Source organism: Hemiscyllium ocellatum, chromosome 8 (genome assembly GCF_020745735.1).
Source record: "Hemiscyllium ocellatum isolate sHemOce1 chromosome 8, sHemOce1.pat.X.cur, whole genome shotgun sequence".
Lineage (NCBI taxonomy): Eukaryota > Metazoa > Chordata > Chondrichthyes > Orectolobiformes > Hemiscylliidae > Hemiscyllium > Hemiscyllium ocellatum.
The window spans coordinates 31,455,115-31,474,896 of NC_083408.1; the positions used below are offsets into that span (position 1 = coordinate 31,455,115).

Here is a 19,782-nt window from a genome sequence, read left to right on the forward strand (position 1 = left end):
CACATGGAGTGAATCGAATACTGGTATCTGTAATGCTGGGCACTACTGGAGGAGGCCAAGGTGGACCGTCCTCCTGACTTCTGGTTGAAGATTGCTGCAATAGCTTTTGCACTGATGTGTTGGGCTTTTCTAACATTGAGGGTGGGCATATTTGTGGAGTCTCCCCCTTCATGTGAGTTGTTTAATCATCCACCATTGGATGTGGCAGGACTGCAGAACTTAGAGCTGATCTGCTGGTTGTGGGGATTGCTTAGCTCTGTCTATCACTGGCTGTTTATGCTGCTGGGCACTCAAGTAACCTGTTTGGCCACTTCACCAGGTTGACACCTCGTTTTCAGGTATGCCTGATGCAGCTCCTGGCATGCCCTCCTTCACACGCTATTGACTTAGGGTCGATGCCCTGGCTTGAAGGTAATGGTTGAGTGGGGGACATGCCAGGCCATGGGGTTGCAGATTGTGCGAGAGTACAGTTCTGCTGCTGTTGATGGCCTGTAGTGCCTCATGGATGCCCAGTCTTGAGCTGCGAGATCTGTTTGAACTCTGTCCCATTTAGCACAGTGATAGTGCCACACAACGCGATGGAGGGTATTCTTAATGGGAAGGTGGGACCTGGTCCCCACAGGGACTGTGCGGTGGTCCGTCTGTCATGGACAGATGCTTCTGTAGTTGGCAGGCTGATAGGGATGAGGGTAAATATGTTTATCCATCTTGTTAGTTCCTGTACCACCTGCCGCAGACCCAGTCAAGCAGCTATGTCCTTTAGGACCCAATGTAGCACTGGTATCAATAGCACAGCTTCTGGATTAGTGGTGCTAGAAGAGCACAGCAGTTCAGGCAGCCGTGCACTTCCAGCACCACTAATCCAGAATCTGGTTTCCAGCATCTGCAGTCATTGTTTTAATCTCAATAGCACAGCTGCCAATCCACTCTTGGTGGTGGGCACTGATATCCCCCACCTGGAGTACATTTTACATTCTAGCCATCCTCAGTGCTTCCCCAGGACCTGATCAGGTGTACCCGAAAACTCTGTGGGAGGCTGGGGAAGTGATTGCTGGGCCCCTTACTGAGATATTTGTATCATCAATAGTCACAGGTGAGGTGCCGGAAGACTGGAGGTTGGCAAACGTGGTGCCACTGTTTAAGAAGAGTGGTAAGGACAAGCCAGGGAACTATAGACCAGTGAGCCTGATGTCGGTGGTGGGCAAGTTGTTGGAGGGAATCGTGAGGACTGATTAGGGATGGTCAACATGGCTTTGTGTGTGGGAAATCATGTCTCGCAAACTTGATTGAGTTTTTTGAAGAAGTAACAAAGAGGATTGATGAGGGCAGAGCGTTGATATGATCTATATGGACTTCAGTAAGGCATTCGGCAAGGTTCCCCATGGGACACTGATTAGCAAGGTTAGATCTCACGGAATACAGGGAGAACTAGCCATTTGGATACAGAACTGGCTCAAAGGTAGAAGACAGTTGTTTTTCAGACTGGAGACCTGTGACCAGTGGAGTGCCACAAGGATCGGTGCTGGGCCCTCCACGTTTTATCATTTACATAAACGATTTGGATGCGAGCATAAGAGATACAGTAAGTTTGCAGATGACACCAAAATTGGAGGTGTAGTGGACAGCGAAGAGGGCTACCTCAGATTTCAACAGGATCTGGACCAGATGGGCCAATGGGCTGAGAAGTGTCAGATGGAGTTTAATTCAGATAAATGCGAGATGCTGCATTTTGGGAAAGCAAATCTTAGCAGGACTTATACACTTAATGGTAAGGTCCTAGGGAGTGTTGCTGAACAGAGAGACCTTAGAGTGCAGGTTCATAGCTCCATGAAAGTGGAATCACAGGTAGATAGGATAGTGAAGAAGGCGTTTGGTATGATTTCCTTTATTAGTCAGAGTATTGAGTACAGGAGTTGGGAGGTCATGTTGCAGCTATACAGGACATTGGTTAGGCCGCTGTTGGAATATTGCGTGCAATTTTCGTCTCCTCCCTATTGGAAAGATGTTGTGAAACTTGAAAGGGTTCAGAAACGATTTACAAGGATGTTGCCAGGGTTGGAGGATTTGAGCTACAGGGAGAGACTGAACAGGCTGGAGCTGTTTTCCCTGGAGCGTCGGAGGCTGAGGGGTGACCTTATAGAGGTTTACAAAATTATGAGTGACATGGATAGGATAAATAGGCAAAGTCTTTTCCCTGGGGTCGGGGAGTCCAGAACTAGAAGGCATAGGTTTAGGGTGAGAGGGGAAAGATATAAAAGAGACCTAAGGGGCAACTTTTTCACACACAGCGTGGTACGTGTAGGGAATGAGTTGCCAGAGGATGTGGTGGAGGCTGGTACAATTGCAACATTTAAGAGGCATTTGTATGGGTATATGAATAGGAAGGGTTTGGAGGGATATGGGCTGGGTGCTGGCAAGTGGGACTAGATTGGGTTGGGATATCTGGTCGGCATGGATGGGTTGGACTGAAGCGTCTGTTTCCGTGCTGTACATCTCTATGACTCTTAAGTGTTCAACATGGACGTGTACTGATTCATCAGTTGAGGGAGGGTGGTATGTGCTAATCAGCAGGAGGTTTCCTGGCCCATGTTTAACCTGAAGCCATGAGACTTCATCGGGTCCAGAGTCAATGTTGAGGACCCCTAGGGCAACTCCCTGCCAACTACGTATCATTGTGCCACTGCCGGTGTGACAGGACACATCAAGGGATGGTGATGGAGTCTGGGACATTGTCTGTCAGGAATGATTCTGAGAGTATGACTATCAGGCTTTGCTTGACTAGCCTGTGCGACAGCTTTCCCAATTATGGCACTATCCCCTCCACCATCCTGTCAATATTAATGAAGATGGACCTTGCAGAGTTGACAGAGCTGTTTGTGCCCTTGTCTTTTCCAGTGCCTAGGTCAATGCCAGGTGATCTGGCTGGTTCCATTTAGAGTCATAGAGATATACAGCATGGAAACAGACCCTTCGGTCCAACCCGTCCATGCCGACCAGATATCCCAACCCAATCTAGTCCCACCTGCCAGCACCCGGCCCATATCCCTCCAAACCCTTCCTATTCATATACCCATCCAAATGCCTCTTAAATGCTGTAATTGCACCAGCCTCCACCACATCCTTTGGCAGCTCATTCCATACACGTACCACCCTCTGCGTGAAAAAGTTGACACTTAGGTCTTTTTTATATCTTTCCCCTCTCACTCTAAACCTATGCCCTCTAGTTCTGGATTCCCCCACCCCAGGGAAAAGACTTTGTCTACTTATCCTATCCATGCCCCTCATAATTTTGTAAACCTCTACAAGGTCACCCCTCAGCCTCCAACGGTCCAGGGAAAACAACCCCAGCCTGTTCAGCCTCTCCCTGGCAACCCTGGCAACATCCTTGTAAACCTTATTTCTTTGAGTCTTTGTAATGATTGGTACAACTGAATGACTTGCTAGGCCACTTCAGAGGGCACTTGAGAGGCTAGCACATTACTGTGGGTCTGGAGTCACAAGTAGGCCAGACCAGGTAAGGATGGAAGATTTCCTTCTCCAGAGGATATTAGATGGTTTTTTCTGACAATTGACAGTGGTTTCATGGTTGTCAATGGGATTCTTAATTCCAGATTTTACTTTGTTTGCTAGAAGCCATACTTTATGGGTTTTTTTTGTCTCTGTAGAGACTAACCCAAGTGCTTAACGGAATGGATAGCAAAACCACGCCAATCAAGAAGACTGCTGGTTTCACTCCCAGTCTGTGTCAACTCAGCTGACCTCAGAGGGTATGTAATCCTCGTCCTCCACACACACTGAATATGGAAGTGAAATACAGGTGACTGTTCACTGTGATGTGGGTGTCCAAAGTGTGTCGATATGTACAGAAGCACTTGGTAATGTTGGTGAGGTATGCTTAGGGTAATGGAGCACGTCAGTCTGTGTCCTGAAATTATATCTTCGAGTGACTCCTCTATTGCTAATGCTGGGTACAGTACCAGAAAGGGCAATCGGGCAGCCACTGATCTTTGTCCACAAAAATGTTTCTCCACGCCCAGAGCTCTGAGCTGATAGTGCCTGCTCTCTCTAATCTCTCAGTACCAGGCTGTTAGAGAACTCTCCCAGATCTCAGAACGCCAAAAGCAAACAAGCTACAGTTTTATGATGTTAAACTCCTCCGAAACTCCTTCTGAAGTTTGTATTCTGTACTGAACATTGCACTCGGCCTATGTCTGTGTCACAGCCATTCATCACAACCTTGTTTGACAGGTGTGTGTGTGTGAGAGAGAGAGAGAGAGTCTGAGTGTGTCTGTGTGTGTGTGAATGTGTGTGTAAGTGTGCATGAGAGTGTGTGAGAGAGTCTGTGTGTGTGTGTGTGTGTAAGTGTGCGTGAGAGTGTGAGAGAGTGGGTGTGACAGTGTGTATGTGTGAGAGTCTGTGTCTGTGTGTGTGTGTGTGTGTGAGAGTGCGTGAGAGTGTGCGTGAGAGTGTGTGAGAGAGTGGGTGTGAGGGTGTGCGTGTGTGTGTGTGTGAGAGTCTCTGTGTGTGTGTGTGTGAGAGAGTCTGTGTGAGTGAGTGTGTGTGAGAGTGTGTGAGAGAGTGGGTGTGTGTGTGTGAGAGTGTGTGTGTGTGTGTGTGTGTGTGTGTGCGCGCGCGCTTGTGGGTGTGAGAGTGGGTATGTGTGTGAGTGTCAGTGTGTATGTGTGTGAGAGAGAGTGTGTGTGTGTCTGTGTACGCGTGTGTTTGTGTGTGTGTGAGAGAGAGAAAGTGTGTGTGCGTCTGTCTGTGTATGTGTCAGAGACTAATGGTGTGACCTTACCACTATCTCTAAAAAGACTCACTCCTACAATTGTATGTAACAACATTGAACAGGGCAAAGCATTATTCTGTCTGCACCACATTTGACTGTTCTAGAATAATGACATTATATATGTACATATGAACAAGGAACAGGAATAGGCCTTACAGTCACGAGTGTGATCCGCAATTTAATAAGACCATGGCTGAACTGACTGCAACTTCAAATCCACAATCCTGCCTCTGTATTTCTTTCCCTAGAGAGGATAATTCATGTTAAAAACTATTGAGGTTGGAGACTGGGTGCCATGGTGGATTAGACAGTGAATTCCCAATTCTGGGATTGGATTTCACTTCATGAATCTAACTTCATGTGGGCCTGGACCTACAACAGTAACAGCTTTCATTTACATACTGCAACATTTTAAGACCTCCCAGATTCCTCACGGGAGTGGTTCATCGATCAAAATTTGTCACCAAGACACAATAGGGAATATTAAGATCAGTGAAAGGGGTAGATTTTAAAGAACCCGTAAGTAAAGTAAAAGGAAATTCCAACAAAACTGGCACTAATTAGTAATCGTAGAATTCCTACAGTGTGGAAGCAGGCCATTCGGCCCACCAGGTCCACACTGACCCTCCAAAGACAATCCCACCTCGACCCATCCTCCCTAAGCCTGCATTTCCCATGGTTAATCCACCAAGACTGCACATACTTGAACACTATGGGACAGTTTAGCATGGCCAATTTACCTATCCTGTACATCTTTGAACTGTGGGAGGGAACTGGAACACCCAGAGTATTCTCATGTCTCAACAGTCCTTGTGCTTTCAGCTTCCTAGATGTGGAAAGTGCTTACATGGTTGTTTTGAAAGTATCTTGGTGCATGGGGGTCAGGGATTGAATGTCTACAGTAATGGGGGAGGAGGAGGCAGTATGGATTCCACTCAGGTGGGCTGCTTCACCCTGGATGATGTTGAGAGCTGTTGGAGCAGCCTGAATTCTGGCAGGTAGAGAGGACTATATCACGTTCCTGACTTTGGGCATTGCATGTTGTGGATGGCTGTGGCAGACAGGAGGTGAGTTACTCACTAAGGACTGACCCACTGTTAGATTAGCTTAGATTCCCTACAGTGTGGAAACAGGCCCTTCAGCCCAACAAGTCCATACTGACTCTCTGAAGAGCAACCCACCCATTTCCCTACATTTACCCATGATTAATCCACCTAACACCACGGGCAATTTAGCATGGCCAATTCACCTGACCTGCACATCTTTTGGACTATGAGAGGAAACTGGAGCACCCGGAGGAAACCCACACAGACGCGGGGAGAATGTGCAAACTCCACACAGACAGTCGCCTGAGGCGGGAATTGAACCCGGGTCTCTGGCGCTGTGAGGCAGCAGTGCTAACCACTGTGCCACCGTGCTGCCCATTGTGGGGGGGTCCAGTCACATTCCTGGTAGATGGCAATGCCCGGGATGTTGATGGTGGAGCAATGGGGAGGGGTGGGCCATGTTTAATTATGGCCGTGCCACTGAATATCAAGGGAACTGCTGGATAGTCTCTTGTTGGACCTGGTCATTGCTTAGTCCTTGTATGCTGTGTAAGTTACTTAGCCTAATGTCTCCTTCCTTAGGTTTTACTTCCTGGCTGTGCACCTTTACAATTTTAAAGGTGAACTATAGAAGTGAATTGCCATCGGTACAACATGGAAGAAGTCACATGGGCCGAACAGCCTCTGCTCTCTGCATTTATAGCTTGCCTTTGCCTTGCTTGGCACTTAAAGAGGGACAAAGTGTCATACGATGATGACGACACTGACCTGTAATGGTAAAGCAAATAGTGCGAGATAAGGAATTGTGAAGGGAAAGAACAAAGTCTACACAAAGGATGTGAGCTGATGCAGCTTTGATTTTCACCACCCCCCACCTCCCAGGTCCAGCAAGCAGTCTCTGCTCTTAAAGCACCAAAACCTCTCTTTGTCCTCTCCAAGTTAGCGCCAGAGCATGAACTGATAAAAGAGGCGGTAACTCTCTCTCTCTCTCTCTGTGTTTCTCTTGTGGCTGCGCATAATCAGGAGAGAGAGCAGCTCCCAAGGGTAAAGCTGACGTGGTCACAGTGGCTGGATGAGAAGTTAAGTTCATGTTGCTCGAATGAAGGAGAGAATGAGGTTGTTTGGAAAGTGATTTGTGTTCAAGTGTGTTAGTGTCCAACACATTTCTCAGCTATGAAATGTTGCTGCTGCTACTGTGTAAAGCTTCATGGATCTAGACTCTTTCCCAAAACCTGGAAAAGGCAGAGCAAGGATTTCACAAGAAATGTACAAAGGTTTCCCCATTTAAGTGTCACTAAACCCTTTATTTTTTGGATGAGGTGCTTGCCCAGGGCCACAGAGTTTATATAAACGGATTTCTAAAATATGTCAATAACGCGACTTGCATGTTTTGTTCCCACTTGTTTAACTAAACACACAAGGAGCAGGTTCGTTCACCTGTCTGCACACTGCCACTGCCAACCTTCCACACAGTCTCAACACCACTCGCTCAGCCGCATTGTAGGACCAGGGTCTGAGATCTCTCCATGTCACACGCTGTGAGCTGGCGCGAGAACGTCCTGGCGTTGCTCACGTTTTCATCGCCCCCAAGAGTGGTGGAAGAGGAAAAGAATGAAACCGAGATGGACGAGCTCTAGAGAGGAGGCAAAACGTTAAGGGAGGAGATGAGCGAGAGGTGACAAAGAGGATGAGAGATGTGCACAGCTCAGTAGAGAATGTCTCTTTCTCATTCGGAGTAAAAATGCCAGATGTTTGATTCAAGTTGGAGAATATCACAGAGCAGAAATTTGCTGAGGCGTTGCTGGACCTGGTCATTTTAATGCACTCCTGCACACTCTGCCTCCCAAGAAGCCATTTAAAACTCTGCTCTCCCTATCTTAACCCGTACCAAGTGGGGTTTCCTCCAGGTGTTCTGGTTTCCTCCCCCAGTCCAAAGATGTACAGCTTAGGTGAATTGGCTCTGCATCCAGGGTTGTGTTGGTTAGGTGCATTAGGCAGGGGTAAATAGTAGGTTGTAGAGTAAGGGAATGGGTCTGGGTGGGATACTCTTTGGAGGGTCGGTATGCGCCCATTGGCCTGTTTCCACACTGTAGGATTCTACAATACTCTATGGTAAGTCTCCTCCACCTGTCACCCCCAGCCTCCCCGATAAGCAATGTTTTCAAATTCCCCCAGTGGCCTCAATTCTCCATGTTCTCGGAGATCTCACTACCCTCTGATATAGCTGCACCCCTCAAATGCCAGCCTCCGACTTCTGTTGCGCTGTCTCATTGCTGTCGCTTTTCAGGTTGTGAAAAGTGTCCCCATCAGATACAAGATCAGCTGATGTGTATCCACGCTGTCAATAATGACTAACTATACTGGTCAGGTGCAGTATGTGTACATTGGTAAGGGTGGGACTGCCAATCCAGTATCTGTCAATATCTAGTCATTTTCCACTGTTCCATAACTAGTGTCACTACCTCTTAAACTGTATCTCCGTCACAGTCAATAACTGCTTTACATTATGATCGTGGCTTCCTTGTCATCATCATTATAATGCTATTGTGAGGCATTACTTTTTAAACAAGCTATCATCTTGAAAAAAGTCAAACTGCAGTGTTTCATAGCTAAAGTGCAGCTACACACTGTCCAATTCCCTTCAGGGTAAGGAATAACACCCAAACCTGCTGTCTTTTTCCAACACAGAGGTAGGACCTTCCAAAACGTCCAGCAAGGCTTACTTTTACCATCCACCCCAAACCTCAATTGACACCCCTGCTATCCTCTCACCCCTTCATGGTCCAAGTAACAGTCATAGAATTGTACAATCCTGAAACAGACCAATATCCTAAATTAGTCTAGCCCCAGTTACCAGCATTTGGCCCGTATCCCCCTGAACTCTTTCTATTCATATACCCATCCAAGTGACTTTTAAATGTTGTAATTGTACCAGCCTCCACCACTTCCTCTGGCAGCTCATTCCATACACGCACCACTCTCTGCGTGAAAAGGTTACCCCTTAAGTCTCTTTATATCTTTCCACTCCTCACCTTAAACCTATACCCTCTAGTATTGGACTGCCCCACCCTGGGGACAACGCCATGGCTATCCATGCTCCTCATGATTTTATAAACTTCTGTAAGGTGACCCCTCAGCATCCAACATTCCAAGGAAAACAGCCCCAGACTATTTTGCCTCTTCCTATACCTCAAACCCTCCAACCTAGCAACATCCTTGTAAATCTTTTCTGAACCCTTTCAAATTTCACTGCAATTCACTCCACAATAGGGAGGTCAGAATTGAATTAAATGGTCCGACGTGATACCCAATTGTTAAAGTTCACTTGCGAATGTAACTTTTAAAAAAGTTTTGTGATTTACATTTGAAATAACTGAAACCAACATGGTCATTCTAAGAGACTTAAACAATCCAGGTCTTTTTTAATATATAATTTCAGTTAAACCATACTGTAAATTTTTGCTATAAATTCTGTCTCTTACGATCTTATTCTCCACAATCACCTGATGAAGGAGCAGCGCTCAGAAAGCTAGTGCTTCCAAATAAACCTGTTGAATGATACCCTGGTGTGGTGTGATTGTTAACCAGAATTGAACACAGTATTACCAGTTCTTGATCAATAAATGTGTTTATTAATTAAATATAATATATAAACCTCATTACTTTTTATGTATTGTATAAATAAATAGAATGCTGCAAGAGTGTAATTACAGAAAAAACACAATCTGTTCACCAAATGGGAAAAAATGTTTGTCATTGCTAGTGGGTCACACTGGTTACTGTAGAGTCAGGCTGTGATCTGTGAAGGTCAGTGGTCTGTCAGCCAGTGCTCAGTCTGAAACAATGTCACTGACCAATCTCCCTGACTAATTCACCACCCCAGTTCACAATCCTCACATCCCATCCTGTACTCCTTCACCAATAGAAACACCTTCACCCTGATATCCAACTGTTAACACCACATCCTGTACCTGACCACTGACTGTAACATCCCCAACTTGATCCCTAACATGTGAACCCACCAGGATTGCTGACGGTTAATTCCACCCCAACCTCCATTGATTATAACCACCCACCAATATAGAAGTGGGATCTTTCAAAAAGACTAGTACTGTGACCTCTCACTAAACCCTACCCACCCTGATGTCCAGAAATACTAATTCCTCCATTCTCATTGACTGTAATATTTCAGTAATTATAAAATTGCCTCAACCTGAAACCCCCATCCATATCTACACTAACTGTAACCACATCTCCCAACACTCCACCCCACCGATTGTAACTCCTTCACCACCACCGTAATGTACTGCAACATCTAATCGCTGATGGTAGCACCCTTCCTCCAGCTCCATCTCTGGCTGAAGCCCTACAACTCAGTGACCGTAAACTGTAAACCCCTGATTTCCCATAGTAGCCTATCCCCCCATTTCCATCTGTAAAGCCCCCATCCCAATCTCTACCCCATCTCCAAAGATTGTAAACACCATCCTGACCTGCTGTACATCCAACCCAATCACCACTGACTCAATATCCTATCCATAATATCCTCCAATACATCACCTCAAACATCCCTGATCATCCCACGTAGAGTCTCTACCCTATACCCTGACGCCAAGCCCCAAACCAATTTACAGGACCCACCACCCCAATCTCAACTCTGTCCTCCCAATCCCATTTCTGACTGTAATCCCTCCATTGCCAACTGCACCTCCCACCCAAACCTAATGGTAATGGCCCACTGCCAGAGTTGCATCATTGTCCCAAACTCTGCCAGATGCCCCTGTACCCCTCCCCACTTCCATTCTAACTGCCTGAGGTTTAATTGCTGCCCCCAATCTTTGAGTCCCTCAGCCAGCGATTGCCATAAAGGACCAATAAGGTCGAGATCCAACATTATACATGGTCTGCTCTTCCCATTCCACCCCCCCCCCCCCCCCAAACAGTTCAAATTTTGGTCACGCTCTGTTTCTAGGTCATGTCTCTTTTCATTTAAGTGGACACGAAAATAAATGTGCACGGAGGTCACATTAGCTCCAATTTGATGCTTCTTATTCTCAAAGTTTGCAAACTGAAAAATAAGTATCACTAGCACAACTACATTTTGACTCTCCTGGTCTATGACTGTCCAGAAATGAGGGCCTTAGCTTGATCACTATGTTTCCTATACACTGCATGTGCATCCTAAATTGTTGTGAACACTTCCACATAACGTTGGGAGTGGCTCGGGCTACGGGGAGGAGAGAGCAAGGATTATTCATTTCCAAATGAAACAAATTTCTCCCTTACTTTCCTAATATCATAGACTCTGGGTCCCAGTTTTCTAACTGGGCAAGTTGTAAAATATCGAGATGGAAAGTTCACAACACTCAACGGTAAACATTCATCCGCACAACCATTAACCAGTGTTTACATACACATCCTGATTCAAGGGAAACTGGGAAGCAAGCACAAGTCTTTGGTTAATTTATCGTATGGTGTACTGTACAGAGTCAGTGATAGGGAGGGGGTCTGTGAATTCACCAGATTGTTGTGTTGTACATAGAAGAGATTTGAGTTTGAAAGGCACAAGCTGATTTAAGCGGGTTACTGGGTTATATAGTAATATGGCATAGTTGCCAAGGTAAAAATTGGCAGAGGAACAGGATCGCTCACACTGACAAAGGGCACCACATATAGTCACCCTAATTAAAACCCGACTATCGTACCCCAGGCAGCTCGCAGAATATTAGAGACCTGACTCCTCGTCAGCAGTGTGATGGAATACTCCCCACGTGCATGAATGGGTGCAGCTCCAACAACACTCAAGAAGCTCGAAGCCATCCAGGACAAAGCAGCCCAATTGATTGGCACTACATCCACAACTATCCACTCCCTCCACCACCAATGCTCAGTAGCAGCAGTGTGTACCATCTACAAGATACACAGCAGAAATTCACCAAAGACAGCATGTTCCAACCCCACGGACACCTCCATCTAAGACAAGGGCAGCAAATATATGGGAACATCACCTTCAAGTTCCCCTCCAAGCCACTGACCATCTTGATTTGGAAATACATCACCATTCCTTCACGGTCACTGGGTCAACATCCTGGAATTCCCTCCCTAAGGGCACAATGGGAGTCAACCCATAGCAGGTGGACCGCAGTAGTTCAAGATGGCAGCTCACCACCACTTTCTCAAGGGACAACTTGAAACGAGCAATAAATGCTGGCCCAGCCAGAAACTCCCATATCCCACAAATAAATACAAAATGAAGATGCATGCCATGTGGTATATGCAAACACAACAGCTGGAACATCTTGGAAACTCCGTAACTCCTTCCCTGCACCTTCAGTCAAAAATAACGCTCAATGCCCAATACCCAATACTGAGCACACTCAGCCACTTTCCAACACAAAGCACTGCATGTGCAATCAAGAGGAAAATATTGCTCCGGGCTAATACAAAACATTAAGTTGCTGCCATCTACAATCTATGATAGAACAGAAAGTCTGCAATCAAGGCAGTCAACTTGGACAAAGTGAGGACTGCAGATGCTGGAGATCAGGGTCGAGAGTGGGGTGCTGGAAATATACAGGTCAGGCAGCATCCGAGGAACGGGAGAATCGGTGTTTCAATCAGGACCCTTCATCAGGGCCTGCAGCGTTTCTTCCAGCTCCACATTTTATCAAGACAGTCAACACTGGGTTGGGTGTCTGGCTATACATGTAGGTGAGATGAGTACAGGCTGGTCAACCAACCTTCTGCTGCCTGTGAGATCAAACCTTGCCATGATTCCTTTGGACACTGCTCCAGATGGTGAACAGTGGAATTCCTTCCCCCTGTAACCCATAGGGTAACCGATATTCCCAAATCAGCCAGATGGATGGAGTTAACATTGTATTGAGGGTAGGAGCAGAGATAGAGCGCAAGTGTGGTATTTCCATTAATACAACCATCCCCATACCAACCAATGCCACGTTAAGATTGTTTTGAAGGCCATCCAATCTTATTTCATGTAGAGTTCTTGTAACCATTGCCTGTAACCCTCCAGACTGGGTTAGGAATGGACCAGAGAAGTGAGAAGGTCTTTTCGAACACCATCCAGTTGGTTTGTAAGCTTTGTTTGAAATAGTAAACACAAGGCATAAAACAGGCACTTGGTCAGGATTTTCCCAGGACAAACACCTACTTTCTGTCCCAGTTAATTTGTTTGCACCCAGCGTGGTTACCCTGAATCAAAAACTCTTTAAGGATCTCGGGACCTTTTGCAGAGACAGTCACCACCTCGAGGGCAAATTTTATTGTTGTCCCTGGTTCAAGCCATTATCTACTCCTGACATTTCAATGTTCCTGTACAACTCCGAAAGAATGATTCCCCCCTTGTTGTGTTTTGCTGTGGATTTCCATGTATCACCACCTCGGCACAGTGTAACTTATTGTTAACTAGACCAGTGCATGCTTACCTTGAGCAGTGTCTAGGGTTAACATCATCCAATGCCAATTCAGTACAAATCTCAACCATTACCAGACACAGAGGCCCAGGACAAGGTGGGATTCTGACCTGGTTGGAAACCTCGCAGAAGCATTATACTTATTTCAATATCATGATCGATCTGGTCAAAATTTTACCCCAGCCACGTGATTAGTGCATTCACCGAAGTTCCCTCTGATCTGATCTCACATACTGGCAGCGTACTGTGGCATGTTTGCAGGCCTAGGGGGTTGAAACCACGCCACTGAGTAACCACTGTTTTTGTATCAAATTTCCACCAGGGTTGTGTTAATTCACAAGTGGATGAGCACATGTTTCACTCCACATTCCTCAGCATCACAACAGCAACACACCCTTGTTTTACTTTCCCACTCCCATCTAAAATTAGCTCAGTGCCAAACAACAGCAGCTCTGAGGAGGGATAAGCTCAGGACTGATGAACTCCCTCTAAACTCGGTTTCCCCCTTAAAATTATTCAAAATGGTGCCGACATCAGAAAAGCTTTTCGCTGTACAATATATGCAACAACAAATCATTTGATTCAATTCAATTCAAATCCAGAGTTACCACACTTTGGAAAACAAAACCATTGGGGTTTTATTGATTTACATTTGAACCAGTCATTACAAAAAGCATTCTGTATAAAACAGACATAGAAAATAAACCATGTAGTGAACAGTGAAGGAAAAATACATTCAACTTCCCTGTGTGCCAACTCCTGGTTGTCTCTCTGAGGAAGAGACCAGGGCCGATAGTTTAGAAAGAAAGTATTATTAGTTACACAGAAAGCATACATCAATGCTTGGAATGTGTTCAGGCAGGCACTTTTGTGTCACAGTACTGAGCCCACACCTTCGTAACAGTCTCTTGTATCATGGAAGTCAAAAAGGCCTGAAGAAAAATTAGGCCGCTGTTAGCGACAAGAGTCAAAAGGCAGTGAGTGCACAGCTGCCATAAAAATACATGAGAAGATTGATTTGTTTTACTTTTTAAAAGGTGGCGGGGGGGAGGGAGGGAGGGGGCGGAACTACAAAATAAATAAATTCAAAATGTTTTTGTGTTTTTAAATTACTTTTTTTATTAAATAAAATAACTGAAGAGTAACGTTACAAAAACCCTCGTCATTGTAGTATAATATATTAAACTGTGGAAACGAAAAGAAGAAGAAGGAATACCTCTATCTTCAGATTAATAAGATCATAATTTAAACATAAAAGAAAAATATATTTCTATGGTTCGTCATTGTGATAAATACAAACAAAAATGCATATGTTTGGCAATAAATATGTTTTTGATAAGTTAAATAAGCAATTTTTTTTGTGTGTGTATGTGTGTGCAGTGACAAGCGATATTTTTAAATCGTTTTAACATTCTGCTGATTTTGTTTTTAAAATGGGGGGGGTGGGAAAAACAAAGGAATAAAATCAACTAACTTGGCAAAGTTCAAGGCTAGCTGGTTAAACTATTTCTCTCTCACTCACTCACTGACTGACAAAAACTATAATTTTTTTAAAAAAAAAATTTGCTGAAGAAACTTTCACCAGTTCCATTCCAACTCCACTCTTTAAACCACCCCCACCCAAACCAATCAAAAACTTAAAAAAAAAGTTACAATGGTCAATTTGGACAACTGAAACAGATTAAAATAAAACAACAAGGCAGCCAGAACTCTAACAGCACCACATTCATTTGACAGAAATAAAATTTGGCAGTAATTGCCTGCCCAGGTCAGTTAATCCCCACACAGTTTCATTTCCTAATCCCAAGGTCTGTGCGTTGTCTCACCTATTCACAATCACCCCCAAATTAACTCCAGTCCCTCAGAACTATCAATACCTAAAAAGAGAAATTGCACAGGGTTGGGACAAGGGATCCAGAGAGGTGGGCAAGGAAGGAAGGAACGAAGGAAGGAAGGAAGCTAGCTTGGGTTGGAGTACAGGGAGGTGGCGCAGAGAGATGCTAGATGTCTCCTGGTGCCTGGCCCCATCTGCGTGAGGCAACAAAGTCTTAAATCAACTTGTATTCACAACCCCACCAGCTTGCACAAGAAAATAAGACACACTCAATGCTGCCATTGCAAAGGGTTGGGGTGGGGTAGAGGGGGAATAAAAGAGGGAGAAGGTAAATTATAGCTAAATGGACATCAAATATAGATTTGTTTTGCTACATTAAAGGTCTGATTTGACAAATTACACCATTCAGTTCTCTCTTTTTTAAAAAAATACTCTCTTCAAAAAGATTCTCAAAACCACACTCAAGAACTTAAGACCAGGCAGATAGGTCGGTGTTTTGACAACAAATTCACTTCAGATCTTGTCACAAAGTGCCTTGACTCACCCAGGCCAATCCCCAATCAACTACAGATTTCCCAGGATGACCCTTCCCTCCAAATGCAAAATTGTTGGGCTAAGATGCAGGACAAGGAAGAGAGAGAGAGAGAGAGAGGAAAAAAAAGTATTTTAAAAATTTTGACCATTCTGATTTCTCCAAAACAAAAACAAACTGAACAAATTATTAAAAATGAGAGATAGATATGCAGTGATTGCTGTCCCCCTTGCTATCAAATTGAAAACTTGAAGATAAACACATTGAAGGTCATCAGTTGACACTGCACGTAGTTGGTGAGTTTGGGTTTGACAAGTCAATTCTAACCCTTGGATGTGTGTCAAAAGTTGGCTACCTGGACTTTTTTTTTCAAAAAGGAAATCACAAAAGTTTGTCTTAAATGCTAACTCAGATTTAGGGGCACTTGTTTTTTGATAGCTCCCTGCTTCTTCCAGCATTGGACAAAGGTCAAGTTAATCATCCGAAATGGAGAGTCTGCTGAAGATGGGGAGACGCTTGCTGAGGTCAGGGGTCGGAGATTCTGACCCGCTCACACTCCCAGAGCTGCTCAGGTAGCTGTCGGACATCGAATCTGGAGGACTCGGGGGAGGCTCGTAGAGATGGGGCGACTCAGCCAAAGAACGGAGCAGGAAGGAAGGCGAGTGGGCGCCGTTGTTAGCGGTGGTCATGGGAACCGGGATGCCAATGCTGGGCGCGAAGAGGTTGGGTAGTTCCTGGCTCGAGTAGGTGAAGGGGTTGCTGGCGCAGTCTGGCAGCGTGGGCGAGGAGCTGAGGTCCTCGGAGCTGAACATGGGCGGAGGGGTGATGGAGGTTGGGCTGTCCAGCAGCCCACTGGAGGAACTGGAGATGCCAGAGAAACTGTAGCTGTGCTGCAGGCGAGGCCTGTCGATCTTGTTGGAGGAGGAGAGGGGGAGATGCTGCTGATCGTGAATGGGGGACACGCGCCTCTCCTCCGCGTTGTGGATGAAGTGGCAGCGAGGGCCGTAGGGGCAAAATCCAATGGTGTGGAAGGTCCGGCAGAGTTCAGTCTTGTACTTGGGGTGCCGGGCCAAGCTCCTCAGCTCATGGATGCCATGAGCAAACTGGCACTTGTCGCCGTACTTGCACGAGCCGTTCTCCTCGAAGGGGCGGCACAGCTCAGTCTTGTAGCGGCTAGAGTTGACCTGGTTCTGGGCTTTCTGCAGGCCCGTCTCCGAGAAGGAGCGGTCCCGGAATTTGTTCTCCTTGTTAGGCCCAGCGGCAGCTGTCCCACTCTGCTCCAGCTTGAAGCCATTCAGCAGCTGGTTCTGGTTGAACTTGGAGTTAGCGTTGACAAGGGCGACGGAATGTCTCCTCTGGTAATCCACCAGCGTTGGGGTCCCAACGGCCTTCCTGTCCAGCAGGGGCACACTCGAGCTGCCCACGTTGATGTTGTTGTTGTTGTAGCTAATCATCTTGTTCTGGGTGAGGACAGAAAGCAAACTATCACTTTAGACACGAGAGAGCAAAACAAGACAGCTCACCCCACAAGTTTTATATGCAACCCCAAACTCCCCAAACCAGCATTACTCTTCCCCCCCCCCCCAACCCCACCTTCACCCGTGTAAGACACCCACAGTCTGCATCCCCTTAAAGCTTCACTCTTCAACTCAGCTATTCCACAGGGCAGCAAGTTTCAACAACTCAGGACAAAAACGTTCTTTCCCAATTCCCTACTTGCTCTGTTCACGACCATTGCATTTGCGGCCCTAGGTAGGGGATTCCTCCATCAACAATACCAACCCCCGGCCCAAAAGCATAGTCTATCACCATTCTGTCCCAACACTTTAAAAGATTTAATTAGATTGTCATTTGGTCTTCTCTCTTCTGAGGGAAATGAGCCAGGTCTGTCTTAACTTATAGGTATTATGGGTGAGAGAGAGAGAGAGAGAGAGCGCACTTTAGGGTGCAGGAATCAGTTTGACGTCATGGCGAGAGAAACGTGACAAAAATCTTGTTTACATTGAACAGGCAAAAAGAGACAGGGTCTGTGGCTCACTGGGCAGAAGTCAGCACCAATCAGACCATCCCGCGTTCCTCGGGACAACTCGAATGACAAAAGGCAAGTCCCTGGCAGAGGCCATTTACACACTGCTGCACCCACCCAGTTCCCCCCATAGCCCCCAACTCCTGGACTCCATGAACAAACCGTCCCCTTGTCCACTACTGTCACACAGAACCACCGCTCCCCTCCCCACACCATTCCAAAAGAAAAGCCTCCCACTTAATACACACCACATCCAAATAATGCCCCACTTCCAACATGTTTGAGTGAAAGGCACCGGAAAACCAAGACGAAAGTTGGAAGAGAATGCTCAGGCGAGACTTCAGTCCCCAACAGCCCCTTCCCAATAAGCCTCTCTCTCTGTCCCCCCTCCCTCACGACTCTCTCTTTTTGCATGTGGTTCCCCTGCACTCTTGGTCCCAATCTCCTTCTGAGGAGGGGAGAGCCTTCTGTTTTTATTTTTTTTTGGGGGGGGGGGGGGGGGGGGAGAGAAGGGGAAGGGAAGAAACGTGCACACAAATCGAGAGCAGTGGGAGCTGTCTCTGTCTCTGTCCGAGGGTCCAGCACCAGATGCTACTTTTGGGCCATTCTGGGGCAGCAGGAGTAAACCAAATTTTAAAAAAAAGTGGGTGGGGACTCCCAAACTTGCAAATCAGAGTCTTGGCGCGTTCCAAATCAGAACCCCCCCCCCTCCCCAAAATAAAATCCAAGACAACATTCCTGATCTGGAATCAAGCAATCTCACCCCACGACCATTTCCACCCACCCCCCTCCACCACAAGAAATATTGTTTTAAACAAAAATTTTGGTCTTTTAAAATTAAGTGAATAAAACTGTGGAGCAGCAATGGGTTAAAATGTAGAAGATAAACAGGAAATGTTTCACCCAACCGCCTCAAACAGGACAGAGCAAAATATACACCCAAACTCGAACAGCTAGAGAAGTCAGTGTGTTTTAAAAACACACACACACCAGAATCTGAATGCTGCAGAGGGTTGTTTTTTTGTGTGTTTAGATATACAAGACCCACAGTTGGATATCCAAGACTTTGTAGTTGTTAGGTGCAACATTAAAACTCATCTCGAGGCATGGGTTTGGGGGGGGGGGGGGGGGTTCGTCTTTTGCACACAAGTTTCGGCTGAACAAAACGTCGGCGCAAGAGGAATTTCAGACTAAATACAGAGCGGGAGGGAAACGCCGTCGCTGGGTCGAGTGATCGGAGAAAGTTGCAACGTGCTTGCTGGAATAATTAATACCCATTCCTCCTCCTCTCTCTCTCTCTCTCACACACACACACACACAGCAGCAGCTCAAAAACCCAAAACAAGAAAAAAAAAAGTTAGTGCGTGATTCTCTTCCTTTCCTTTTTTACCTTGCATAAAACTTCTCCAATGTCGTAGAAACATGAGGTCAACTTTGTAGACATCTCGAAGTGTCCGCTTGAGCGAGAGCTGGGGGTCGGTACGCGGCTGTGGGGGACGGGGCGGGGCGAGACGGATCGGATCGGATCCCCAACTCCACCGTCTGCTATTATGTTCTACTTTCTTCTCTCTCTCTCTCTCTCTCTCTCTTCTCTAAGCTGCGAGCCTCCCACTCGCCCCGCAGACTTTCAACAACTCGCAGTCCGACATCACCCATAAATAATTTCCCTTCCCCCCGTAGGCGGATCCCTGGTATTTAAATCAGCCGAGCTTGTGGGCTCTTTTTTTGGTTTTGGAAAAAAATCTCTCTGACTGACAGCAACTGCACCCAGCACAGAGAGAGAGAGAGAGAGAAAAGGAGGGGGGGAATTAACGCCTTCCCACCAAAAAAAAACAAGTTAAAACTTTACCAAGTTAAAAACTTTTTCTACTTTCTTCCCCCCCCCCTCCCCAAGTGGTTCCCTCTGTGCAAGTTTGTCATTTTTTTTTGTTGCTTTTTAAATGAACTTTAAAACTTTGCACCACACCATACCATCTCAATGAAGTTAACTAATTGGTTGCTTTCAGAGTGTTGGGTCTATATTCTTTTTTTGGTTTTTGGGCGGGATTTGGAGCAGGTAGAAGCCATTGCGAAATGTTGGAGCAAAAAAAAAGGGGGGGGGGGGGGGAGAGAGAGAGAATAT

At 46.0% G+C, this 19,782-nt stretch overlaps 2 protein-coding genes across 2 annotated transcripts in view; one reads left to right on the top strand and one right to left on the bottom strand.

The window, feature by feature from the left end:
- Positions 1-3,737, top strand: part of rad51b (RAD51 paralog B) — a 582,669-nt gene extending 578,932 nt beyond the window's left edge. Inside the window, exon 12 of the mRNA XM_060828790.1 lies at positions 3,666-3,737. Coding sequence (XP_060684773.1) covers positions 3,666-3,685 — 20 coding nt within the window. The 3' untranslated portion in view covers positions 3,686-3,737. The remainder of the gene's footprint in view (positions 1-3,665) is intronic.
- Positions 3,738-13,881: 10,144 nt separating this feature from the next.
- LOC132818101 (mRNA decay activator protein ZFP36L1-like) lies at positions 13,882-19,393 on the bottom strand. The gene is made up of 2 exons (XM_060828793.1): positions 19,051-19,393; positions 13,882-17,094 (listed from the first exon to the last, which is right to left on the bottom strand). Exons 1-2 carry the CDS (start codon positions 19,102-19,104, stop codon positions 16,108-16,110), a joined length of 1,041 nt encoding a protein of 346 aa, XP_060684776.1. The 5' UTR covers positions 19,105-19,393; the 3' UTR covers positions 13,882-16,107.
- Positions 19,394-19,782: the final 389 nt, after the last annotated feature.

Excerpts from the sequence above, each read along its gene's own strand:
- LOC132818101 (XM_060828793.1), bottom strand. The coding sequence starts at position 19,104 with ATGTCTACAAAGTTGACCTCATGTTTCTACGACATTGGAGAAGTTTTA. Across the intron at positions 17,095-19,050 it reads TTGGAGAAGTTTTATGCAAG|AACAAGATGATTAGCTACAA; the intron begins GTAAAAAAGGAA and ends GTCCTCACCCAG.